Below are 26,967 nucleotides of genomic sequence, written 5' to 3'. Positions count from 1 at the left end.
CGTGCCAAAGCTGAATTCACTTAATTCACACGCACCCAGAGCAATCACTGAGGGACTGGCTCGGTGGGGTCAGGTTTTAGCCAGAACCTATTTTATAGGAGAGAATTTTCTAAGGGACCAGAAATGTACATAAGCACCCAAATCTCAAAGCCACTGCTGCCCCCCCTCCTTCTTTTGGCTCATGGAAGTGTGGGAGCAAGCCCAGACTGAGCAGGTAGGAAGAAGCGACTGGAGCTCCTGGGGCTGGGGGGCGGGGGCAGGGTCTGCATCCAGCTGCCTCCTTTCTCTGCAGGCCCAGCTCCAAACCTCACTTCTTTCTCTAACACTCGCCTGCCCAAACTCTAAATGAGGACACCAATAATAGCGCCTAGCTTCCCAGTCGGTTGCAAAGGTGAGATGAATTAATACATTTAAGCACAGTACAGCACGTGGCAATAGAAAACACTCAACAAATGGCAGCATTATTATTATTTTGTCATGGTTCTCAAGGGGAAGCACTCACCAGGGGCCCATTCACACGGGGTCATTTACAAAGGACACTGCATTACATGAAGTCAGATCTGCATGAGCTGAAAGTGAAGTCCAAGGTCAGGGTGAGGATGGGCCATTGCCGGGTGCGGCTGCATTCCTAGGACCTCCTCTGATCTGTCTCTTCCATACCCACCCCCACCCTGATCTAGGATTCCAAAGGAAACTATTTCCCCTACAAATCCTAACACTGACTTCCTTTCTCAGAGGACATGACTGACCATTTAATTCAAATCCCTTATGTTTCTGGCCTCAGTTCTGGTGGCTTCACCCTGGGTCTTGAGTCCCAGACTTCCGCCCCACCTCCAGATGACCCCTCTGCTTTGACCCTGCCCTGTATCTGGCATACCAATGATCCCTAGCGATAGAGGTGCAGCTAGGAGATGAGGGACAGACTCCTTCCACCCCACAGCAATATTATTACATCATATTCATTTTTTCAACAAATGATTCCTCAACACCTACCTATTAAGAGAGACAATATAGAGGATCCAAAGATAGTTCCCGTGTCAAGGAGCTTAATTCTTTTTTTTTTAATTTTTTTTAACATTTATTTATTTTTGAGACAGAGAGAGACAGAGCATGAACGGGGGAGGGTCAGAGAGAGGGAGACACAGAATCCGAAACAGGCTCCAGACTCTGAGCTGTCAGCACAGAGCCCGACGCGGGGCTCGAACTCACAGACCGCGAGATCATGACCTGAGGTGAAGTCGGCGGCTTAACCGACTGAGCCACCCAGGTGCCCCAAGGAGCTTAATTCTTGTTACTGAGATACTTTCACATTATCTGTAAAATGGGTACTTGGTGATAACGATTGTATAAACAGTATACGCACCTGTGTAAATGATTAAAAAGAAAGAAACGTGTCTTCTGATTTTTGTGATCAGGAAAGGCGTTATTGCACAATGAAACTTTGAAGATTTCAACAAGCAGAGGTGGGAAAGGAATCCAGCATGAAGGAATGGCATAAGGAAAAATGAGAAGTTGGAAAGCCCCTTACCCTTGGTTGGGAATAACAATTGTCGTTTGGGGCCCTAATGTTCTCATGGGAGAGGACTGGAAAGTAAGGGTTGGCCCCAAGCCCATTAAAAGGAGCTTAAGGCCAGGCCAAGGAAGCTGAAATTGATCCCACAAATAACGATAAATTTCCAAAGGCTTTCACCAGTGGAGAAATGCAAGACAAAAGTTTTAATTCATTGGTGATAAAGGATGCATTTGAGGGAATAGAAATGAGGCAGGGAGACTGGGGAGGTTAGTGCAGTGGTAAGGCAAATTCAGAGTCAGATCATAAGGGACCGAGTGTGGTGGTACCAGAGACAGAGGGGCAGCTGGCATGACAACAGAAGGGATGTGGCGTGTAGGACGGGCCTGAGTCACTCCTCTCTCACAAGTGGCAAGTCCAAATTCTTTTGGTAACATAATCCAATGCCTAACATTTTTCATGGAACAAAATTTTCACTAAAATAAAGCATAATATATTCAGAACGAAGGAGGAAATGTTCTAGTTAACCGTCATTTGGCCAATGGTTGTTTTTAATAGCTCAGATTCAAAGATGCTTCTCCTCCCTAACCGGCTTTATTAATATTCTTCAATAATATTAGTACTCTAAACCAGATTAATTCAAAATTCTGTTTCTTCCGGTTCTCTAAAAAGATGTCACTCCACGCCTTTCGAGTCCACTCGTATGGACATTGCCTCCTGACCAGGGCTCACCGAAATAAGTGTGCAATCTCGCACCCTTGCAAGGATTTTTTTCAAAGATAGAAACATACAGATTGATCCTGAATATAAAAATCAAACATAGTGCTAATATTTATTAGACATCTTCCCACCGTACCAATGAATTATTCAAGTTACTAGAAAAGATTTTCCATTACTGGCCTTTGTTGTTGACATGAAAGGTTTAGCAGCAAGTAACGTTTCTAGAAAATCCTATGAACCATGTTGTTCTCTGGAGATTTTAATGACACTTGGGTCAGGAACCATAATCGATCATGAGCTACTGATTCCAGCTCTAATGGTTGAATGGAAGGGCCTTGATTCCTTGTTTCTGGCATCACATGCACACATGTACACATGTTACCAAAGTTACTTCTGAGGTTTGGCATATACACAGGCCCAAAGCCAGCCCACGTCTCCATGCTGGTAACCAGACAGGCTTTGCGAAGGGCAACAAAGTACAACAGTGGAATTAGACCTTTCATTTCTGGGATGATCCAAGGCAATGCAGCCTTCTCCATCAGGTGGCTCTGTAACTGACAGCTAATTGTTACATCAGGGATAATGGGAATATAATTTTTCGGAAATTTCACTTATTACCTGTATACGTGGTCCGTGAGATCAGAAAGATGTGCAACTAAAATGTTCTATCTTCCACATAAAGAATTGGGGAGTTGAGAAGATGGTATAAAGACACTATTACCTAATGAAGTCCCCATGATTATCAGAGAAAGTTAGCACGAATACTCTGAGGATTACGTGTACATGTATTAACGCACATTGGGTCCAGATATATAAAGAATATGGGCTCGCTGTGTTGAAAGTTTTTTAACAAAAGGTTTAATCATTTTTGAAAATTAAATAAGGATCTAGAAAATCATGTTTTTCACCATCAGTGAGGAATAGAAGAGAGATAACTGGAAATAAAATAAGAGTACAAACCACACTTGGATATTTTCTCATAGTCTAGTAATACCTTCTAGCACTTTTCTCTCTTTTAATTCCAACCTAGATTTCATTTTTGCCAGGATGCCACCTCGCTTGATACCTTCAATAGCAATTACAGAATATGGCCCAATTATTTCCTTAGGAAAAAAACGAATTTTTTTTTTGGTTAGGAAACTTGATATTTTAATGAAACTGATCTAAAACAAAAAAACGCAATTGTAGCAAAATAGATGAGGAAATTGTACTTCTTTGTATTAAAATATTTTTCATAAAACATTAAAAATATATTAATGAGACTTTAATCTCATATAAACAAGTTAATCTGCTCTAATATTGTTTTATGTATGTTTATATGAAATTGCATGGGAGTAAAACAAATTATGTCATCATAATATTGTTTTGTTTCCCCTACGGAAATACTTGTATGAAACAGTTTAAAAAGCATATTCTAGAGGGGGAAAGAATCTTAGACTTAGTGAGCATGGTATCGTTAAACAAGTTATTTTCTTAGAGAAGCAAGGAAAATGACTGGAAACAAAATTTACATTTCTAATTAGTCAGTAAAGTTCATTTGTCAATGTTGGTCTCAGTTTTTCCTCAAAAGTCAAATGGCAGCTGCAGGAAAAGAGAACCACTGGAGAAAATTTGGAAAGGAAAGAAGTATTTTAAAGGGTCAGATAGAAATTTTTTTTTAAGCTTACCGTAAAATTTTCTGGCAACCATGTCTGTGCTCGCATTTAATTTTCACTAATCTTGGTGACTCATATTTTGTACATTACTCCTTTCATAGAGTCATTCCAAAACAATTGCAAAGACTTGAAGGAATTTAGAATTTTGTGTCGTTTTACTTGCCGTCTGTCTTTTTAGATCTGTAATGACCGGGGTCCTGGTTATGTAGTTTTTTATAGGACTAATCAATGATTTCCGGACAGACTCACCACGGGAATGATGGCTACAGCAGTGAGCAAAGACACTCAGCCCTGCAGTGTATTTCATGCGTTTTATTTCACCGTGGTCTTCCAGAGAGGACAGTCATTGGAACTGCCAGCAGCTTCTCAATATGAGAAAAACAACTTTAAATGCTTCACGCTGATTTCTGTAAACAGTTTGCTTTCTCTTAATTTACAACATTATATCTCATACCAGGCTGTAACTGCATAAGAGGAGGTGGGAAAAGTCATATGTCCTGACATGTCAATCCAAATCATGACGTTTACCTGACCTCATTGAACGGCCTGTCAGTCATCAATCTGACCTTGCAGTAGTCCGGTGCAGATCAGAAGTTTAAACTCCTTTACAATGTTTGTTCCTACCTTACAATCTGCTCTCGATATGATATGCAACTTTTTTTCTGCTACAAAGCTTCGTTTCATGAGTTAAGTTGAAATAAGCATATGTAAAGACCTTCTTTACCTGATATTCACTAAAGAGGACAGGCAGGTTCATCATCAGACCTCAAAACAAAATTGACACAACTGTGCTTATTTATGCCTAAAAGAGATATTAGCACAGTCACTGAACTGCATCTCCAGCCAGAGGTCAGGGTTAAGGTTATTGGCATGGTGTCATAAGGGCGCTCATGTTGCACCTGTCTGCACTGTCCATCGCCTGAAGATAAATAGTAGACTTCAGTTTCCAAAATAACAGTGATGTTCTGTATGGCCTCGTTTGTAAATAGCCCAGTTCGGAGTTAACCCCAAAGTCTTGATTGAAGACACATTGTAAATGAGAATCGGACCAGACATCTCTCCGGGTCATGCCTGTGACTAGCCTCGTTGGTAACTGAGCTTGGCCCTTCAGAGGGTGGGCAGGTGGCTCGCTGAGTGGATGGAAAATCATAAGGAAAGGTTGTAAAGAAGGCTTTTTAGAAGCCTAATCACTATAAACGTTCCTCCTTCTGGAAGTGATAATCAATTGCTCTAAGTAATTTATTGATTATGCAATTTCCTCCAAAATCCGCAGATTTCCTCCACAATCCCTCAGATTCTTTCCATTCCCAGGGTACTACCGCCTGGGGCATCTTTAGAAATAACAGCGGTTTCTTCAGGCCGCCCTGCCACCCTCTAAAGAAACAGTGCCTGTTGAGTCAGCGAAAAAGAAGCGAATCCCAGAATGTCTTGTGCTCTGGAAAATCTAACTGGAGAGATCTTGCCACTTCCTGGCTTCCCAGGATATTATGAGACTTTGTTTCTCTCATAGAAACTACCCAGTAGAGGGGCGTCTGGGTGGCTCTGTCGGTTGAACGTCCAACTTCAGCTCAGGTCATGATCTCGGGGTTTGTGAGTTCACGTCCTGCGTTGAGAGCTGTGCTGACAGCTCAGAGCCTGGAGCCTGCTTCTCATTCTGTGTCTCCCGGTCTTTCAGCCCCTCCTCTACTCATGCTCTCTCTCTCTGTCTCTCAATAATAAATGTTCAAAAAAAAATTTTTTAACAAAATTAAAAAAAAATACCCAGTAGATAAATAGGCTAAAGATAACAACAAGTCATTCTTAATAGAAAAAAACTTAACCCCACACAGCAAAACAACAACAACAACAAAAATGTTAGCCCTCCTTAGTAATTTAGGAAAATGCTAAGTAAAGTAACCTTCAAGTAACATTTCATTCATCCTGAATTAGCAAACAGAATTTTAGTTATAGCACCCAGTGCTGTGATAAACAGGTAAACTCATATGTTGCTGGTAACATTATAAATTGGCACAACCTTTCCGAAAATCAATATGGTAATGTATATATATGTATACATTCACATCAATAACTACAAAATGTTCGCCGTCTTTGAAGCAGTAACCTCGCTTCTAAGAACTGGTTTGAGGCAATAACGCAAATAAAGAAAAAGAGTGTGCACACAAAGACATTTATTACATTATTATCAAAAATTGTGCGAATCGGGAAGACTTAATGTCCCTAACTCCCTAACTAGAGGAAGTTGGCTACGTAATTTACACTCCTTCAACTCCGTGGCTGTTGGGCACAAAAGTTACAATGACACAGAGCGTCTATCGATAGTGAGGAGGGTGGATGTGAGAACTTGGTGGACTCATGCTCTCTGGTGACAGCTTCTTCCAGCCTCAAGGCCTCTCCTTGCGTTTGCTCTTTGGCACAGCGCGTCCCTCCCCGGCTGCTTGTTACAAGCCGGTTTCTTCTCAGCATTCAGGTCTCTACCTAAACTTCATTTTCTCAGGAAACCCTCCTGGTCACCAGCCCGGTGGTCCTAGCCCTCTCCGATCACCTATTTTCCAGTCCCTGCTCCAGCTTCTCACTGTCTGAAATGCTCTTGGCCGTCAGTGGTTTGTGGACGTACCTTCCCCCTCTTCCACCAGAATGCAGACTCACGCGTTTACCAATCTCGTTCACTCCTCCTCATCTGCTAGAAAGTACACAGTGGGTCTTCTTGAAATCACAGAAGTTGGAAGACGTCCTCTGAGTTTATATTAGAACCTGGTTCCTGATGTCCTCTGTGGATTGACCGCCTCATTCCTCTTCTCCCCAGACTGGGGAGTCAGTTTGCACACAGTGCTCGGAGCAGGTGGGAACAGCGTGGGATCACCAGGCAGGCTGCTCTGGGAAGCAAGGGGCCTCCCCTCCACCTCCGTGACAGGCAGCCGATCTCTTCCACCGTGGGTGCTGCTGCAGGCCCCCTCCCACAGCCCCAGCCTGTAGACACGTCAGGGGCAGCCAGCCTTACCAGGCCCCCTGCAGTGAAGGCCAGCCTATGAGGAAGCAGGGCAGGCTATGGATTTGGTATCTTTCCAGAGTCCAGGAAGGTTGTCTGGCCTATGCTAGACCCCCTTGACTCCTGAAATCCCCACCACTAAAGCTACTTCTTTAAACATTTTTTTAAATGTTTATTTATTTTTTAGGGAGAGAGAGAGGAACAGAGCATGAGTGGGGAGGGGCAGAGAGAGAAGGAGACACAGAATCCCAAGCAGGTTCCAGGTTCAGAGCTGACAGCACAGAGCCCAATGCGGGGCTCGAACCCGCGAACCATGAGATTATGACCTGAGCTGTAGTCGGACACTTAACCAACCGAGTCACCCAGGTGCCCCTGAAGCTGCTTCTTTCAGCCAAGTGTCTCTGTAAAAATATAAACAGCCCATGGGGCGTCTAGGTGGCTCAGTCGGTTAGGCGTCCGACATCGGCTCAGATCATGATCTCACAGTTCGTTGGTTCCAGCCCCGCGTCGGGCTCTGTGCTGACAGCTCCAAGCCTGGAGCCTGCTTCGGATTCTGTGTCTCCCTCTGTCTGCCCCTCCCCTGCTCATGCTCTGTCTCTGTCTCAAAAATAAATAAACGTTAAAAAAAAAAAATAAACAGCCCAGATATAAGGACCTACCATCGCATGGCAGATCTTCAAGTCCAAGAACATAGGTCTTGTCCATAGAAGCATGTAGAGGGGCAGTGTTCCTTAGTAGACAGTATTTCCAGAAGACTGAAACTAAATGGAATGGTTTACTTTGAGGCTTTGGATGTGAAGGATAATAGTTCCCCCATAAGAGGACCCCAGTGTAAAGGAGGGCAAGAAATCAGTTGAACTCTTCGTCCAGGTCTCCTCCTCAACCTCCTGGAGGTCCTTCCTCGTGCAAGCCTAACGTAGTAGTAACCATCTGGAACACAGTTTGCACATATGTGCCTGTTTGCCAGGACATTTGCCCCAGTTTGATCAGAAGCTCTGAGTCTACGGGAGCCTGGCCAGGGAAAGGAGACATGAGGTCCACCACCATCCCAAGAGACCCAGGGTCAGGCTTTGAAGCGTCTAGAAGAGGAGAGAGGGCTTTTTTTTGTTTTTTTGGCCAAAATAGCAACCTATGCAGTGAAGGTGGTAGATGGAGGGATTTTAGCTCTAATAAGAAACAGGAGGACAAGTTTCCTAAAGCCCAAGGTCAGTGTGCTGCCTGCAGGGCCAGGACCTGAGCCCAAACATTGCTCCAATTCTTCCTTCGGTTTCACTGTCTCTTCTCCAGCATACTGTTCTCTGTGTGGTCAGTAGTAAGCAAGGACACCTTCCTCTGTCTCTGTCTCTCTCTCTCTCTGTCTCTCTGTCTCTCTCTCCAGCTACTTGCTTGATATAAAATGGGAATTGTAACACACTGTTGTCAGTATGAATTAAGCGTCAATTAATACCTCAAAACACAAACTAAGGAAATCCACATATGCATTATTATGCAAATATTAACTCCCATAGTAATGCTACATAATTATGACCTAATTGTGTCTTGAGGCACAAGTATCAGGTTTTCATTCAAAGACAAGATCCACTTTTTCCTGTTGGCTTACTAGGACTGCATCTCACACAGTCAGCCAGCAATCCAGGGAACAGGCTAATCACGAACCGTGCTCCTGAAATTAGAAAACTCAGGACTTTGTTGAAGCAAAAGAGAAATAAGTAGGGCCACGAACGCAGAGCGCCATTTGCAATAACCCATCTTTTCCCCCTCACTCAATATGCACCAGCATATTGAAATGTACCTGGAGGACAACAGAGCTTTGGAAACTGCGGAGTGTAACCTTAAGCCATAAACAGTTGGCTTAGAAAGTCTCACAACCACGTGTCTTGATGGAGACACACGCAGGGTCTGAGAAGCCCGTCTAGACTAGGACGACAAACCACACCTGAGTAAGACCACCCGACCCCAGGGCTCTGCATTCATGGCGAGTCCAGGTGACAGTAAGGATGTGCTCTGCGTGACTTGAAGATACAGCAACTCAGGTCTGCTCCTCTTCGGAGGCTGTGAATCAACCCACTTTATAAAAGATAAAAACCTGACTCCCTGCTGTTCCATGGGCTGTCCCTCCTGTCCTACCCCAGAAAAGAGTTAAATTATAGACAGTTCACTGTTATCCGGGAGCAGGGAAGCTGACATCCTCGTGGCTGAAACTGAATCCTAGTTCAATAATTGTTGAAATGTATCAATAGCTTGTTAAATCCACAAGACCTAACATATATCCTCTCATTTTATCCTTGTACCTATCGTTACAGGTAAGTATGACACCTGTTCCAATCAGGGATTCAGTAACAGGCTGAAGGTCCCATGGAGCTGGGATGCAAAGCCATTTGTGTTCAACAAACCTGTGTGCATTTCATCGTCTGCTGGCCTCAACCCCATGGGGATTCTGCTGTTTTATTTCTCGCTGCCTTTGTCTACTTACCCCCTCTTAAAATCCTGATTCAGAGGCAAATCAGTTGTGTAGACTAAACTGAAGAATCTCAAATGATAAAAATGTAACTCAGGCAAATAAACATTTCTTTATTCAAAAATACCAAAAATCGGCATATTTCACCTATCAGCATTTCCAACAAGATTTGTTTCACTTCTCATGCAACCCCGATTTTGCTGCTATACCAGATTAAATGGCCACATTTTCATTTTCTCCCCCCAAATTTAGATACCTTTTTTTTAACTGTGTGTCCAAAACTCCGATTGGACTTTAGCAAAGCCTTGAACCTTTGTAAAAATTTTGTTAGGTAAACTCTAGTATTTTCAGATTGGGTTCTGCAACAACACACTTAGTGGCAAAGTGGATGTCTCTTGCCACATTTACCTCAGCAGCGTAGAGGCTGATAAAAGTTGATAGTCAGAGCTTTGGACAATATTGCAAGGTTATTTTGAACTGAGACAGCCATAAAAGGCTAGAAAGTTTTAACTCTGTCACTTCTACGGCAGTGAAGGCTGTTCAGCCCAGCAGATCGGTCTGATTTGTTCATTTAGTATATCATTTTTGCATTAATCGAGCACAATTGATGAGAAAGATTCCCACTCTGTAAAATTTCCAGCTAATGGTTTGGAAATCTACTTGAATTTTGCACCCAATAATTCATTTTAGAATTTTCAAAGAGTAGATAGTTTAGGCAAGCTGAGATAAATCCCAGACAAATGGGGAAACATCTGATCGACGTGTGTTTTCATTGTAAGCACCATTAGTGAGTTTATCTAATTAATTATTTTCTGCAATAGAACAGGGGCCTTTTACTAAAAGGTCTTCCACTTTGCAGACCCATGCCCTTTATAAAGCCTTTCATCTAAAACGATTTAACCAAACTTTGTTATGATGGCGATCACCAGTGTGACCCTACAAAGGCTTGAGATGTGAGTTCGTTACATAGATGAAAGTTCTAACAAAGGTAATTTGGAAAATAAAGCTCCCCATAATTTACTGCATTTGCTGATAACATTTGTTAGAAATCTGAAATTTCTCTTTTCATTTTTGTGCCTCAATTACAAAAAAAAAAATTAGAGCTGAAAATGGGTTGTATCATTAAAGTTTCTTGCTGATGGAAAACTGTAATAACAGCTGTCATTTAGGTGCATTTATAAAGATTTTCAGTAAAATTACTTCCAATAGGTTTGCCCCACTCCTGAAAGCAGCAATCAACATTTCTTTTCCAATTAAAATCATGTATTTGGTCATCTCTGGAGCCGGTCGAAAATTACCATATGGACATATAAGAAATAGTATTAAACAAAATTTAGATATTAAATGAAAATGCCATAGGAAGGCAGCATTGTCTTCATCTTGAAACAAATGTTGCTAATAAAGTGAATGGGGTAATCTGATTTTTTATTTTGAAAAAAAGTTCTTTCAAATTTAAGGGTGATCCAAGTAAACCTCACTTTAAATTCAAGAAGACTTTGGAAAAGAGATGAACCTATCTGACTATACAGAGCCCCCGTGCACTTAACCACATTTGATCAAACTTGTCCAAATTCACAGAAATGCTATTTCCATGGATAGGAACTTACAAGCATGTAAGTAATAAATAAAGAATAAGCATTAGGCAAATAGCACTACATTTAACATATAGTTTATTTAGAACTGAATTTGCTTATATTGTATCTGGCTTCAGTAAACCCACAAAGTAGTAATTTGTTCACTCATTCATTCCTTTTACAAATGTTCAATTTGCATTTGAGGCCAAATGAATGAAATTTATACTACAGTAGTATGATCCTGCCCTTCAAGAAGTGACAAAATGTAGGAAAACTAAGTGAACATAAAACACTTCCCAAGGGTTCCAGAGCAACATGTAAATAAGGAAGGTGGATGGATTGCTGGCTATCACACTAGGAATTCAAAAGAAGGAAAGACGACTCTGGAGGCAACTTCCCCGAGGAAGTAAGTCCAAAACTAGCCTTGAAGAAAGGTACCAGGAGATAGAGGGGAGCATAGTGCTATGGGGAATTTCAAAGACATGAATGAAACTGTGCACGCAGGGGTCAGGAAGAAATCCGGACTGAGTGGAGCAGGAAGTCTTGGTGAGAAAGAGCAAAGTATGAGGAAGAGCAGAGCACAGAGGTCCCAGATGATTGGGAACTTGACTTTGAGTCATCATACAATGTGGAGATGTTTGTTGTGATGGGGAGAGAACGCGATTAGGAAAGTTAACCTGCAGGGTAAAGGAGGAAGAGGAGGACGTGAAAATGGAAAGGCAGAATAGACTACTAGCTCCAACCCAGAGGGGCCTGGGCTATTGGCAACAGACCCGCCAGGCACTACACAGAGCAAACTGAAGAAAGCAAAAGGGCGGAATCAAAGATGAAACTCATCTGAGCCCAGACTCGGGGCTTGTGAGACTCATGAAGTCAGCGCTCACCTCTGGGGGGCCATCGGAGGGCTTCCACGCAGGATTAGACCCCACCGGGGACTATGCAAGAATCCTATGAAACAGTGTCCTGCAGGAACCCTTGATCCTCATGGGAATGGGAACCTCAGACTTCGATCCATAACATCCTCAACATCTGTGGCTTTGAGTTGTTTTTTTTTTTGTTTGTAAGGATCTAGAAAGATCTAGAAGATTCCTACTTTTTACCTTCTCGCCCTCTTCCTACTATCCTGCCACTTACCGGTTTTCCTAGCACCTTTGGTCTGACGAGAGCAGATGTCCCTCCACAGACAACAATGACACTCTGGACAGTGGCTCTCAGGCAGCTTTTCTGTCTTGTGCACATTAAAGCCCCACCGTTTCCTATCTTAGTACCTATCTTTGTTAAGCTAAAAGAAATCTGAAGAGGAGCTTTGCTTTTATGAAAAAAGGACAAAATGAAAAAAAAAATAGCATTCAGCGCACACCCTCAGCAGCCAGAGGGGCGCCACCAGGCTCTTTCCCCGGGAGCTACACTCAGCATCAAGCCGCCCACCAGAGCTTTGAACTGTGTCTGTGAGCATCTGTGCTTTACCTCGGTGTATTTCCAGCATCCGTTAGCAAGATATATCCTAAGGTACCAGAAGAGCCTAAGAGAGATTATTTTTGGGGTCTGGGAACACTCAAAAATTCTCCCATATACATTAAAGGTAAATAGTTCTTCGCTTTCCACCATTTTGGCTTACAAAAGGTTTCTTAGAAATGCTTTCTTTTCAGATAGTGAGGGAAACCAGGAAATCGTAAATGCTCCTAAAGACGGGGGTGTGGAATGTGAAATTAATCCTAGAATTTCTCCCTATTCCTCATGTATTCTGTGGCACAGAAAAAAAAGTCCTTAAAATCAGTCATCCCTGATTTTCGTCTTTCTGCACATCTCAGTAAAGGATGTCATTATTTCAAGCACTTGTGATGAAGTAAAGATAGCATAATAGTCCATATCATAAAAAGGAAGCTTAGATGAGCAGTTTGCTGCCTTGTGAAACACGAATCGATTGGTTGTACAAGTCAAATACCTCCCCCCACAGATATTTATTCCCCTAGACCCTCTCTCCCATGGCATTCCTCCTTTATGGACTTGAGCTTCTCCTACAGTTAGAAAGGCAGAGTTTCTGCTACCTTGAACACCGCCTATGTTGACATGGGATGCTTACACCTCTCTTTCTGGATCTTCCTATCATCCTTCTTGCTGCCCTTGGGCAGACACCTGCCATAATTTCTCTTTTTCAGTATCACTTACTTTTTGTGTTATTCTGTTGACTTACTTCACCTTCCTAAGCAGAGTTTGCTCCTCTGTGGAGGGGAGTCAGTAAGTAGCTAGCTCATAGGGCTATTCTTTGTTTTAAGTGACATTATGTTAGTGTTACAGTCATTATTATTATTCCATAGTGAGATAGACCAGTGAGGAATCAATTTAGGACAGGGCTGGACTTGGAATTCTCCTTTTTAGAAGCAGTCTGGTCATTGAATCAAGTTGGCCAACAAGAAAAGAGATACTTTCACTTCAAAAGCTTGAAGCCAATTTAATTCAATGGCCACTGAATCTGTTGTTATAATTCTGTATGGGGATAAATTGGTCGACCCAGCCGTTATTTTCAGTATAACTTCCAGGTTAAAGTAGTCATTAATCAAAGATAAGCCTAACCGGCCTTTTTGTACTCTTGACCAAATCACTATCCGTCGACTATATTTAAAAAATCAACCCAAACATTTGGTCTTTACTGTAAGAAGTCAAAATCTGTATCAACTTATTGAAATAGCAGGATGGAATAACTTTTTGCAGTGTGTCAACAAATAATTTGAGTTTTTGACAGTGTTTTCCTCCTTCACTAGAATTATATAGCCATTGGTCCTTTCGGGTTTTCTTAGAACTTGATTTGAAAGCTGAATTTGATGCTTATGAGATTTGTGACTTACTTTGGAGAATTATGCATTTGCTTTAGGACCATCTTTTCAGTTGAAATACAGTACATCTCTTGAAGAACCATCATTTCCAAAAGCGTGTTCCAAAGTTGTATTGTGGTCTTACAAAATGTAATGATAGGATGGTAGGAACCAGAGATCACTCAAAGTTCAATCCCTTCGTTGTACGGGGAAGGTAACTGAGATTCAGAGATTTCAGAAGGCATCTAGTAAATTATTGAACATTGAAGCTCCTAAGTTGTTGGAAAACTATAATGCAAGTCATTTGCCTTGATATCCAGTGTTATTTTTACTATACCAGTACATTCGAATGTCATTTAGGGAAATAAATCTAATTGGCAGTTGGGAAATGGAAATTGTTTAGAAATTTTCATTGTCTCCCTGAAGGAAAATTTTAAAATTTAATTGACAATAGGGCCAAGATCCATGATATCTTCAATTTCACAAGTGATCGGTGCCCCCATTCAGAGGATGAAAACCCTTTCTAGAGCTTTTGAAACTGTGATGGCTTAGTAGCCTCTTGCTTTAGTCACCCAGCTCCTGTGTCAAAAAGAGAGGAAGAGAGAGAGACTTCCAGCTGGGAATCGAGGTCTTGCTTCAAAGCTTTTATCTTCAGAGGAAAGAAATCTTGTGAATTTCATTAATGTCAACAAGATCTGAGAAGATTTGAAGTGTTTAAGCCCTTGGGCATCTCCAGCATGCCAAATGCTGTGGTTGTTATAAGTTATTGGTTGCAAAAGCATTGCAACTTTGATTCACACCCCCCATGAATGAAGAGACTTTGGAAATAGCCATTGTACAGTCATACTTAAGGGTATATTGAAAACCATCACTTTCCAAGAAGATATGAAGTCAGCCAAAGAAACGGCGGCTTAAGCTTGGGTTAAACATGAAACACCCGGAATTCCGAATGGGGTGGCATATGTTATGGTTAGGAAACAAAAGACTAGTCTTCTCAAAGTACCATAGCAAAGCTAAGAAGGAAAACAAAAGAAGCATTGGTGTAGAATTCTAAAAGCAGATAACCTCAAAGCATCTCCCCAAAAGGGTCCTTCTCTTAGAATACAAACCGGAATTGAGTTATAGGGTTTTTCTTCCCCCTTCACTTTCTTCTCCATTCTCTCATCTCAAAAATGATCAGACTGGAATTCACAATGGTTTCCACTGTACTTTTCCAAACTTTATGGGAGAAAGCCCTTTTATTCCAAAATAGGCAACTGTTTCTATTAAGTAAATTGAGTCCAAGCTAACCCCAAATAAATGAATATTTCTGGCAAAACAAATATTGACAATTTAAACTAGGTCTTGAAATTGAAATGTTCTTAAAAAACAAAATATATCTGGGGCGCCTGGGTGGCGCAGTCGGTTAAGCGTCCGACTTCAGCCAGGTCACGATCTCGCGGTCCGTGAGTTTGAGCCCCGCGTCGGGCTCTGGGCTGATGGCTCAGAGCCTGGAGCCTGTTTCCGATGCTGTGTCTCCCTCTCTCTCTGCCCCTCCCCCGTTCATGCTCTGTCTCTCTCTGTCCCAAAAATAAATAAACGTTGAAAAAAAAATTTTTTTTAAAAAAACAAAATATATCTTAAAAAGAAAAACTCAAGAACAACACCTTCTAAACCTTTTCATAAATATTATGAGATACCTTTTAATGACATATCTTTTTTTAATGAGAGTTGTCTTTTTAATAAATCTCTTTTGGAAACTGTTAGCTTTATTCTACTAAAGCTGACATCTGCCTAAATATCAGTAAGTGTGCCCAAGGAATTACTGTTTGGGTCATCACAATCTCCTAATTGCTAAATCTACTCAACCCAAGGGAAAAATTTGTTCAGAATCATCCAACAGAAAATCTGTGATGGTTCAGTATCATCAAGAGACACGTTACAATAATAATATTTGCAGTACATTCTACCTGCGCATACCTGCCAAGACCTGAACCCAGGTCCCGGAGGCTCACTTTCTCCATGATGATGACGTCGCTGAAACCCAGTCTGAAGCAATGCAGCTTTTGAGCTATGACTGAAGCTGTCACAGGCTACAGGTCCCGACAGGTAAAGCTCCCTACAGTAGGTCTTTAGAGCTCGGGAAATATTTTAGTTCAGCATTCGAGAAGCCAATAAATGCCTTTTCTGATCCAGAAAGAAATGATTTGGCTTCTCCTTTTCGCATTTTTTTTTTTAATCTCACTGTCGCTTCAGGGAGATCGTCCAGCCCCGATGGGCAAACGCCGCGGGACCAGAGTTCTTGCTGCCCACTCAGCTCGCCAGCCATTCCACCTGGGTACATGCTGTGACAAACGTGCTCTCCGCGAGTCGCTCTCCATCAATGGACGCTCTCAGACTGAGAACAGCTTCGGGCCGGACTTGGCCTGGATTCCCGTTCAAATACCGTGTCTGCAGAGTGCCCATGCTTGACGACACGTTAGACCCCACACACGAATGGCCAGAGAAGGGCGTAGCCAAACCATGATGCGTCAGTAGCAATTTATTTCAAAGCCCTGGTTTTACGGCTGTCGTTTAGCCTTCGGTGCGCCGAGAGCATCGGTCTGCCTGGCTCACTGTCTGGTGTGGCCAACGGCTGCAGCGGATGTTGTGCCGTCAGGTTAATCAGCCTTTTGTCTGAGAAATGTGCTGATTCCTCCAGTTATTTAAAGAGCTGTTGTACACCGAAGGGGTAACGTGAACCGCCGTTGCCGGTGAGCGTGGGGAGTTAACGTCGTAAGTTCGGAGTCTGGACATCATTTGAATCCTGCCTCACCCTTTCCCGATCCGCTCAGGTGGTTTCGCACTGAGTTTCCCAAGCCAGTGCTTCCTTTAAGGGCGTTTGGTTCCTTGGCTTCGAAAAGCACCCACGTGGTGGGCAGTTTCAGGATGACAGGTGGATGGAGGCACCCCTCCCGTGGGATCCCGCTCCTCCCTCAGGGGGCGAGGCTGCCGCTTGGGCCAGGAGATGCCCCCAAAGTCACAGAAACGTTTCTCTTGAAATGGTGCCTGCTAATTATCTTAGGTCGTGACCAGAAAGTGCACGTTGATTTCATAAATTATTTCCTCTGTTAGAATCACGTTAGTACTGCTTCAGGTATGTGGAATAAGCATTGTTTTATATTTCTCATGCTTCAAATAGTGCTTTCACTTCCAAATAACTCCTTTGCGTATTACAGTTCGTATAAGAGTAGCTACACATTTAAGACTATTTACCAAAAAAAAACGTTAGAGTCAGAAAAATCCAAAATTGAATTTCACTGTGCTTGGCCCTCCCTGTGGCCATCTGTACGTCCTTTTACCGCTCTCCATGTGTCTAAGATAAGAAGTCTGGGGCGCCTGACAGATAAGGGTTCTCTCAGGACACGGGTTCCACTGACCACCCACGCAGTAAGGGACACGCCTATGGCTTAGAGGCTTCGTGAGGTCAAGGAGCATGAGCCTGAACTTCCTTCCATGGTGGGTGCATGTGATCAAGGCATTCGACAAGAGGGGGATCAGTTAGATGACCCCAGCTGGAGGATAAGCTCTCCCAACGACAAGAGCCCCTTTTTCCTGTATTGGAAGCGGAGATGTGTCTCACGTCATCTCCCTTTGAGGCGGCCCTTGGTGACCGGGTGTTACGGTAGTGACCTCACGGACACAAGCTGAGCTCCTCACCAGGAGGATGCTGTCGTCCAGATGCAAGGCTGGGATATACACATCCCACTCCTGACCAATACGGCACCTGGAAAGAGCAAGCACCCAGGGAAGGACAGTTTAAAGAGGGCTGTATAGAAAAAAAGTGTGCATGTGATGACACATATTGCCTACGTCATCAGCATTTGCGGCATTCAGAATCGTAAATGCACTTACAATAGTCCCTAACCGGGCACAACTTTCAAGCCCTACCTGCATGCCTCCTGCATGAAAGCATCCCCAAGAAGAGAAACAATACCCTCGTTCGACTCTGCTTGCATAGTATCCCTCTAGAAAAGTGGTGTGGCTGAAACCGCCACTTATAGTCCTATTTGTTTGGTTATAAATAAAACATCTCTCTTCCCTCACCAAAGTATCTTTCCAGCTGCTGGACATAAAACAGATTCCAAGCTTCCTAAATTGAAATGTCATCCTCCTAATCAGAATTGACGATTGTAAATAACCATCTGGTTTGTTTTGTGTGTGTGTGTGTGTGTGTGTGTGTGTGTGTGTGTGTGTGTGTGTGTTTTGAGTGCCCTAGTCTCACAAGCGTACTTTCTGGCGGCATCATATGTATTTAAAGTGGTGAGCTCCAGGTCAGATTCTCAAAGAAAGTGGCAATACAGCTGTTTTGAAAAGGAGACCACATTGCTCGCCTGCTTCTCAGCATGGTTTGACACTAACCCATGCCCTGTCATCCTTGCAGCATGCAAAATAAGGGAATGTGTTCCTTCTGGGGCTTTTTCCTGCCCCAGTGATATACATTCTGCAACCACTAAACATGCCCAGTCCAAGTCACTTTCTGAGTAAGCAACTTCCATTGTGTTCTGTTCCCTTTATCACTTGGGCTTCTACACTGCTGAGAAACAAAAAAAGCTACATAGTTTTACTTACTCCTACAGTTAAATATTTTTTAAAAAAGCAAGAATAGGTTATTATTGAAATGAAGTGTGGTTGTCAACTGTAGCCTTCTGGAAGTCAGTGGGAAAAACAGGGTGTGTTAAGCTTTCCTTTGTGTGCAGACTTTCCAAACCCCCCTCTGCCTCCAGCGGGAAAATATGTCTGTCCCGTGATCTATTCAGTTCTTGACCTTTGGACTAATATGCCAACAAAAGGCACCATTTATTAGTGATTAATTTACGTATTTCTGCCATACGAAACTGGATCAAGGCTGTCACTGCTCAGCGCCATCACCAGTTATCGTTGCCCTGTGCCCTCCAGGGGTTTGTGCTGTGGGCTCGTCTGTTCTGTGCAAGTGTGGGCCATGCCACCTTCTCCCTAAGTGCACCTCTTCCAGGACCGGGAGTGCCTATCAGGAAGAGGCACACACATTCTCCCCCATTCCGGATGGAATCCTGGGAAGCTGAAGTTGTTCCTGAAAGATGCATTCTCTGATATCGATCTCCCTTGTTACCCGTTATCTGTCTCTGTCCTTCCCCTCCTGCCCCTTCTTCTGACTCCCTTGTCCTGTCTTCTTTTGGAGTTTGTTCTTTAAGATCTATTCTTCACACCTGTAACAAATATCAACAACCTCCCCGTTCCCCCGCCCCCCACAACACACAAACACATGCACAAGCTTCCTTCTTCTCTTTTAATTCAACTGAAAGATCTTCTCCTCTTGGAAAGTTCCCCCAAGTGGATTGATAACCACGCTGTCCTCTCTAGTGGGCAAGCCTGACTGCAACTCTCTCTTCTCCCTTCACCATGTAAATCTAAAGAAAAAAAAAAAAAAGACCATTTAGTTTAAGTGTGCGTTTGTCTACATTTCTGTTTCTAAAAAGTTTATCTTTCGGGCGCCTGGGTGGCTCAGTCGGTTGAGTGTCCAGCTTCGGCTTAGGTCATGATCTCACGGTCTGTGGGTTCGAACCCCGCGTCGGGCTCTGTGCTGACGGCTCAGAGCTTGGAGCCTGCTTCAGATTCTGTGTCTCCCTCTCTCTCTGCCCCTCCCCCGCTCATGCTCTGTGTCTCTCTCTGTCAAAAATAAATAAACATTAAAAAAAATTTTTTAAGTTTATCTTTCGCTTAAAAGAAATAGGGTAAAAATAGTTTTTCAAACATCTAATCTCTTATTTGTTCCACAATAACTCTTTGCTATTTGGTTATTTTGGATGATCAACTACCCTGTGCCTCAAAGTTTAGCTTAAATCGAGCTTACTGTGTGATCATAGAAATGCTTCCATCATGAGCAAGAAAACCCCACATAATTATAATGGCTTGGTGTTGTAAGGTCATTTGCTAAGAAAAATTGATGTACACTATAGCTGTGTGACCGTAATCTCTCTCTCTCTCTCTCTGAAAATTACTAATATTTCTGCCTGCCTTCACCCTCACTAAAAGAAACTCATCAGGAGAGCAATTCATTTTCCCTATGCTGTCGAAGACGGTGATATTTCTCTAATAAGTTTCTGGAAAAATCAAGCAAAAGAACTGCTTATCTCTGCTACATGGGATTGTGACTGTTACTTTTAATACTGACCTGAACCACTACTCAGTCTTTTCTTAAATGTCCAGAGTATCTGGGGAAGAAGTTTGAAATACCATTTTCCCCTCTATGATTTTCACATTCGAGCAAGATCAACATTTTGGAGCCATACTTGAAATGCGGATAGAATAAGGACTTTCATCTGGTGTAGTGCACATTTTCAGGTTGCAGCTCCCCGCCCCCTGCCCCATGTGGCCACTGCCTGAGCTCACAGCCAGTTCGCTGCACCTCACTTCAGCAGAGGTGAGACGGGGTCATGTCAGCAACTGGGCAGAGCCATAGTACCACCGTGCTTACTGGGAGAGCAAATGTGGTTGAGGCCCTTGGAAATCTGTGAGCAGAGTACAAACCAAATGCGTGTCAAGACGGCTGTTAGGGGGCTGCTGGGTGGCTCAGCTGGTTGAGCGTCCGACTCTTGATTTTGGCTCAGGCCACGATCTCACGGTTCGTGGGTTCAAGTCCCGCATCGGGCTCTCTGCTGACCGTGGGGAGCCTGCTTGGGATTCTCTCTCCTCTCTCTCTGCCCCACCCCCACTTGCTCTCTCTCTCTCTCTCTCTCTCTCTGTCTAAAATAAATAAACTTAAATAAGAAAAGATGCTCCTGGGGAGAACCTCATGGAGTTTCTATACTCTGCCTTGAAGCCAAAGGTCTCCATTTTAGTCAGACTCCCGCACATCTGGGTCATTCCTGCAGCCAGGTTGCGCACGATCACATACTTCTCCTCCAAATGCTTTGAGATGGGGTTTGCAGACCCAGGTTCCCGAGACTGCCGAAGGCCAGTGCTGGCACTTCCTTCCCTCGCTGAGCCAGAGAGGCAGCTGTGGGGGTCACTTCAAGCCTTGGCCTTGGCCGTGTCCTCCAGGCACCAGGTCCTCCGCCTGGACAGTGACACGCAGTCCCTGGGAAACGGTAACTAATAGCCGTTGTACAAATGTTGGGCAAAAATCAAGAGCAGACGGTGCTCAACAGCAGCAAAGACAAGGGTCAAGCTAAGCCTCTCCTGCCAGAGTACATCCACTTAACCTGCAGCTGGCCAGCCCCTCACCTGACCACAGACAGTTCACTCTGGTTTTTGTTTTCAATGTTTTTAATTTTTGAGACAGACAGAGACAGAGTGTGAATGGGGCAGCGGCAGAGAGAGAGAGAGGGAGACACAGAATCGGAAGCAGGCTCCAGGCTCCGAGCTGTCAGCGCAGACCCCGACGCTGGGCTTGAACCCACTAACGGCGAGATTGTGACTGGAGCCGAAGTGGGATGCTTAACCGACTGAGCCGCCCAGGCACCCCCAGACTGTTCCCTTGAAATATGCCATGTTGTGGCTTTGAAGAACTCACTGTCCGAGAGAACACTCTGGAAGAGTCAGCTTTGAGATTTGTGATCTGTAGTGTAACGGTGGTTACACCACTTTTGTTGATTCTGTTACTCCTTTAGTTTCAATGGCTTTTCATCAGCTGCGATCTAGGACCTCGTATTTTTATAGATTTGTCACTCACTACCCCTAAAACTCTACAAGATCACATTTAAAAAAAAAATATGTTAAATGCTTGCATCTCCTAACAAGCATGCAAAGAAAATGCCAAGAGCGACGTGTAGGGTTTTTGGGGGGGAAACTGCAGAATAACGGGCCTCTTTGTGTGTTTGCATGAACCAGTTAACTCGGGAGATGGCATCGACTACAGCCAGCAGAAGAGGGAGAACATCGGTGACCTGATCCAGGAGACGCTGGAGGTCCTGGAGCGCTACGGAGGAGAAGACGCCTTCATCAACATCAAGTACATGGTCCCCACCTACGAGTCGTGCTTGCTGAACTAGAGGCAGGAACAGCTGGGATGGGGGAGGGCTTGCCTTAGTGCCCAGATCATCTGTCTCTGCTGCTTTTAGCATCTCATTACTTGTGACTTCTACAGCTTTCTTTTCTACAGCTGCTAAAATAGTGGCTCATGGGCCGTTGGACCATTAGCCCCATTGAGAGCAAAGTTTTCCAATACATAAATAGTGCCTGTTTCTTAGATTACAATAGCGTACTGTGCTTATTTGTTCTAAGAGAAGAATTGCTTCTTTATACAACTCGGACAGAAGCAGGAGTCCGAGTCAAACCTTCAGTTGTATAGACAATAAAACTATAATTTTCATGCACAGTTCAGCGATAGCTGTTATGTGTCTGCTTGCCCTGAGGCTGATGTCAGGGGTTGTAAGGGGAGGACTGATGCCGCCCGCCTAATAGGTGTTTGTCGTGGCCGGGCAGCACCTCTCCGGCAGCTGCGCGGAACAACGTTCTCCGACATTCAATAAAACCCTCGAGTCTGTTTCAGTTGTGCAAGGACAGTCTTGCGGGCCCGTTATGAACCTCAGTGACAAACGTAGTTAACGCTTCGAGCCCCGTGGCCGTCTGGGCTTTGCGGGGCTTTCCGCTGTATGCTGGGGTGGGGCTGGGGGTGCGGCTGGGGTGGGGTGGGGAGGGCGGCGGGCAGGGTGACGCATGAAAGGCAGCGGCAAACGTGGTCAAACAACGCTCCTGTGAATCCTTGTCCCCCCTACGCAATGACACGTCTCAGGACGTGGTGGTTCACTGACAAGATGTCACCCAGCCGCTTGTCCGGGGCTCTGGTCATTTCTGAAGATGACCTGTACGCATCTGAATGATTCCTTGGCAATTTGTCCTTTCCTCCGCCTCCTCTCGCCAGGTGGATGTGTTCTCATAGCACCGCGCTGATCGCAGCGTTTAGGAATTTCATTGAACCACCCCCCCCACCACCCCGCAAAAAAAAAAAAAAAAGGAAAAAAACAAGACAAAGAACATGTACTTTTTCACTCAACTGAGAGAGAAGAAAAGTGCCCGAAGAGAAACCCAACTGTACGGCACTCAGCCCTGACAATGGCTTTTCAGGCACGCAGGCCCTGAGCTCGGGGCGTTTGAAACCCAGCCCAGAAAAGTTCTTAAAGACGGAGCCCTGACTTTGCACACCTGAGCAACGCTGCAACACCCAGACACGCATGGCCTGAAGTATCTCATTCTGCACCAAAGTGAAGAGACGGAACATGTTCCCCTGTGCACCAAGCGCTGGCCCTGAGACTGTTGTCACTAATTATTTAAGATGCAAGTTTCCAAAGGCAAGCACCAAATTTGAAGACGGGTTCCTTATTCATCTTCCCCGATGACTGGCTCAGCACACCGAATCCAGCCTCTAACTGGCCACCACCTAGTTGCCATAAGCACTTTTTAGGATAAACAGAGAGGCATGACCGTGCCGAGCAAATGGGCTTTCACCTGCCATATTTGGAAAAGACATGGCTAGAGACGTTGACAAGTTGAGGCAGGCCTGTCTTCAAACTGTAGCGTTCCGTTGCACCCGTGAGCTCTTGTCTGGCATCAGTGATATATCTGAAGGGACACCAAAATCAGAAAGATGGCTGATTGGTGCCTTTGAAAGTTCCTACCAGAATCCCCTGCATTATTTCGTTACAAGACAGAAGCGAGGCTGGCCTCTCATAGAAACAGGCCTGGCCTCTTGGTCTGGGTCGTGTTCATGAAAACTACCTGGCGTGGGGAACAAGAAGAACCCCCCGCATTGTCCCAGGAGCCCCAGCTTGGAATTTAGCTTGGAACTGAAACAGCAGGGTTCGTTTTGCAGCTGTCACTGACTCGTTATGCTGCCTTGGGCAAGTTATTTAACCTCCCTGAGCCTCAGATTTCCTCAGCTGTAAAGTAGCGATTACTCCTACCTGGAGGAATGTCGTAAGGACCGGAGGTGGCCAGTGTGAAGGGCTCGTATAGTTTCTCATACCTTTGGCCTTTATTTCAAAGAGAAACATCATGTGAGTAATGACTGGTTTTTCCCCCAGCAAAGTAGTATGTATTTGGAAAATCTCCAGACAATACAGTATTTCCTCCAAGGCGATGATGAGTTCTTTGTTATTGGGAGATAATTTTGCAGAAAACCAAAACAATTACATAAATAGCACCATGTTCGCCAGAGAATTCTTTTTAATACATCGTTTTTTGCGTTTTTTGTTTTAATTTTTCTTTTAACGTTTATTCATTTTTGGAGAGACTGAGCATGAGCAGGGGAGGGGCAGATAGAGAGAGGGAGTCACAGAATCCGAAGCAGGCTCCAAGCTCTGAGCTGTCAGCACAGAGCCCAACATGGGGCTCGAACTCACAAACCCATGAGATCATGACCTGAGCCGAAGTCAGACGCTTAACCGACCAAGCCACCCAGGTGCCCCTACATCGTTCATCGTTTTACTGGTATGGGAATAAGAATGGCCTGCTTTTTGAGTTCTACCCTAAGCTGGTCTTCGACTTCTCCCAAATAATTTCTGATTAACTCGAAAGAGAAGGGGAAAATGTCAACAGGTTTCTAAAACTCAGATTCCTTGTCCCAGAGCAGGCTCTGTCATGACTTCTTTGCAGGTTTGTTACAAGCATCACATGACAAACGCATGTGGTGAGTTCACCAGGGTGCCCAGTAGGGGCAAAGGGGTCCTGGGAGGATTTTCCTGGGAAAGCAGCTAGCCCAGTGCCAGCCACCACGTAGGTGTTCAACCCATGTGTGATGCGCAGGCGGGCAGTTCCCACCACGTCTAACGAGGTCCCCATCGGCGGGGGGGATGGGCTCCGGCCGCCTCACAGGCACGGGTCCTGGGTTAACACAGAACTTGGTGAGGTGAGGAGAACATGAGGGTTTCCTCCAGCCCACCCACCCTCCCAGGAGTCTCCTCAGAAGGTGAGCCCTCACCTGCAAGAGCGGCTTCCCTTTCCCCGCACACTGGAACATAATTTTTATGGCCCAACTAACTATATCTGCACAACGTCAGGCAGAAACACAAAGTTCAAAAGTTCTGCGAAATGGCTGCGCACTTGGAGAATAGGATTTCAAAACTGGGTTTACTTACGTGAGGTCTCCAGAGAAGTTTTGGTAACGGTTGTGGGACATCTCAGGGCACTGTGTTTTAGAGGAGCGAAAATGAAGTCGTTCTAAGTCTATTTCAATACCCACCACATCTCTTACTTTTTTTGGCTATTTTGAGATGTTTATCGCTAGCCGTTGGCAAACAGAGGCTGGGAATCCCAAGATTGATATGATTTTAAAGAAGTCATAATACCTTGGGAAATACTCCATGAACAGTTTTCTAAATTTAAATCTCTACCCTCTGATAGGATTTTATATGGAGTCAGAAAATCTGAAATGGTTTTTAAACAATAGTCTCCACGAAAGCATCAACCAAAGTTCGTCCAAAATGGGACGCTTCCAGATACAAACTGAAAATGACCGAGGTCTCACTGGCACCAAGATAACTCACATTTGCTACTTAAATATTTGGGGCCCCTCAATAAAGAAATCATTTTGGATAATTTACACATGTTATTAGTAGTATTCTCTCATAGTCTTACTAAACTTTGCTGTAACAATAGGACTTTGGTTGCTTTAAGTAATCCCAGCCATTTAGAAATGGAAATGATTTCCTGCTTTTTCATCGTGCAAGTAACACTGAACACAGAAGCTCAATGAAAGTCAATGTCAATAAGGAGTAGATAGAATCATGCCTTGGGGCAGGCTGGGAACCGGAGTTTCCATTCGCATAGACCCTTGATGTTCTTTCTGTGAAATCAGAGTTGCTGTCTACATTTCGTGTAGATTCTGAGTGTTCAAATATTCTGAGAAGGAAGAGTAGGATATCTTTGTCCTGTGCCGATTTTTTCAAATAAATCTTTTGATCTCGGATAAATAAATAAAATACATACATACATACTCGGGGTCTAGGAGGACCTCTGCACCCACACAGCCAGGAGATGAGCATGCTCCCAGCCAGACCGGAGCCACTCGGGCAGTACATGCTCCCCACGGTCCACCCTACCCACTCAAGTGTCCACTGGGGGCCTCACCAAACATCATACTCGTCTTAAGACCTAGAAAGAAAGGCTTTCCCACAACCAACCAACCTCACTTCTTCTAAAATAAGATATCCCAGGGATGCCTGGGTGACTCAGTCGGATAAGCATCCGACTTCAGCTTAGGTCATGATCTCACATTGCATGAGTTCGAGCCCCATGTCGGGATCTGTGCTGACAGCACGGAGCCCGCTTTGGATCCTCTGAATCCCTCTCTCTCTGCCCCTCCTCTGCTTGTTCTCTCTCACTCTCTCTCTCTCTCTCTCTCTTTCTCAAAAATAAATAAATAAACTTAAATAAAAAATGAAAGAAGATAGCTGAGGTGCATTAACTTTCTGGTTACTCCTTGTGCACTAGACTGAGCGTCCGTTTGCTCTGCTAATGGGAAAGCCCACATGTGCTCTAGAAAAGGAAAACGCCATTTCGAAATGGGCACCGCTAACCCCATACCACTATGACTATCTGTAACCTGTAATACTGCTCTGACTAGCACTAATCTGTGCTGTTTTAATACAGAAGAAGCTACAAACGTCCTCTCTTGCCCTGACATGGAAGATATAATACTAATACAAGCGTGCCTGGCTTCATCAAGAGCAGTTCCATGGGAAAATCCATATCGGCGTGGAATCTGATTCCAAAAATATCTCGCACGACCCTGTCTCTCTTGCAGCCTTAACTTCGTGAGCACGCAATCCAAAACCCACGTCGGGCTTTGTTTCTGAGAACTCCTAAATAGCAGTAGTTTGCCCCCTTCAGTTCCAGCGTTGATGAGGATGGCAAAGCCAGAGCAAAGTCAAGTCCAGAAGACAGCTTAGTGCCATCTCCTCGGTAAGGAAGGTTCTCTCACCCGTGCTCACACGATGTCACCTGATTGCAAGTCTCACGACTGACGTGGTTAGCGTCTTCCGACAAGTTGCTGAGCAATGAGCTGATTCCCCGAGCACTAGTTAGTGACAGGGATGGGTATTTGGTGGAAAGTGCTATTGGCACATTGGCTCCTGTGCATTTCTCTGTTTCAGGAGTCCCTGTTTGCTTTCCCAGTGGGAGTGTTTTTTAAGGCACTTGGAGTCTTTATTCATTTTTACTTCTGCCAAATTTCTGTAAGTTTCAATCTGGGTGAAAGGGTCTGTTCTCTTCCTGAGTTCCATAAGTCTAAACACGTATCACTTCAGCTTCGTG

General features: G+C 44.2%; 1 protein-coding gene and 1 long non-coding RNA gene across 2 annotated transcripts in view; one reads left to right on the top strand and one right to left on the bottom strand.

The window, feature by feature from the left end:
• The window catches only part of PACRG (parkin coregulated), a 504,113-nt gene extending 482,080 nt beyond the window's left edge, over nt 1-22,033 (top strand). The window contains exon 5 of the mRNA XM_015083259.3: nt 21,547-22,033. Coding sequence (XP_014938745.1) covers nt 21,547-21,707 — 161 coding nt within the window. The 3' untranslated portion in view covers nt 21,708-22,033. The remainder of the gene's footprint in view (nt 1-21,546) is intronic.
• Nucleotides 15,320-26,711, bottom strand: LOC128315757 (uncharacterized). Its single transcript, XR_008298838.1, has 4 exons — nt 26,636-26,711; nt 24,792-24,841; nt 18,986-19,124; nt 15,320-17,461 (listed from the first exon to the last, which is right to left on the bottom strand). It is a non-coding gene; the product is annotated as an uncharacterized LOC128315757 (long non-coding RNA).
• Nucleotides 26,712-26,967: the final 256 nt, after the last annotated feature.

Source organism: Acinonyx jubatus, chromosome B2, assembly GCF_027475565.1.
Source record: "Acinonyx jubatus isolate Ajub_Pintada_27869175 chromosome B2, VMU_Ajub_asm_v1.0, whole genome shotgun sequence".
In the NCBI taxonomy this organism is placed as follows: domain Eukaryota; kingdom Metazoa; phylum Chordata; class Mammalia; order Carnivora; family Felidae; genus Acinonyx; species Acinonyx jubatus.
Note: the sequence above shows the minus strand (reverse complement) of the source record. Positions and strands in the feature narration are given on the sequence as shown.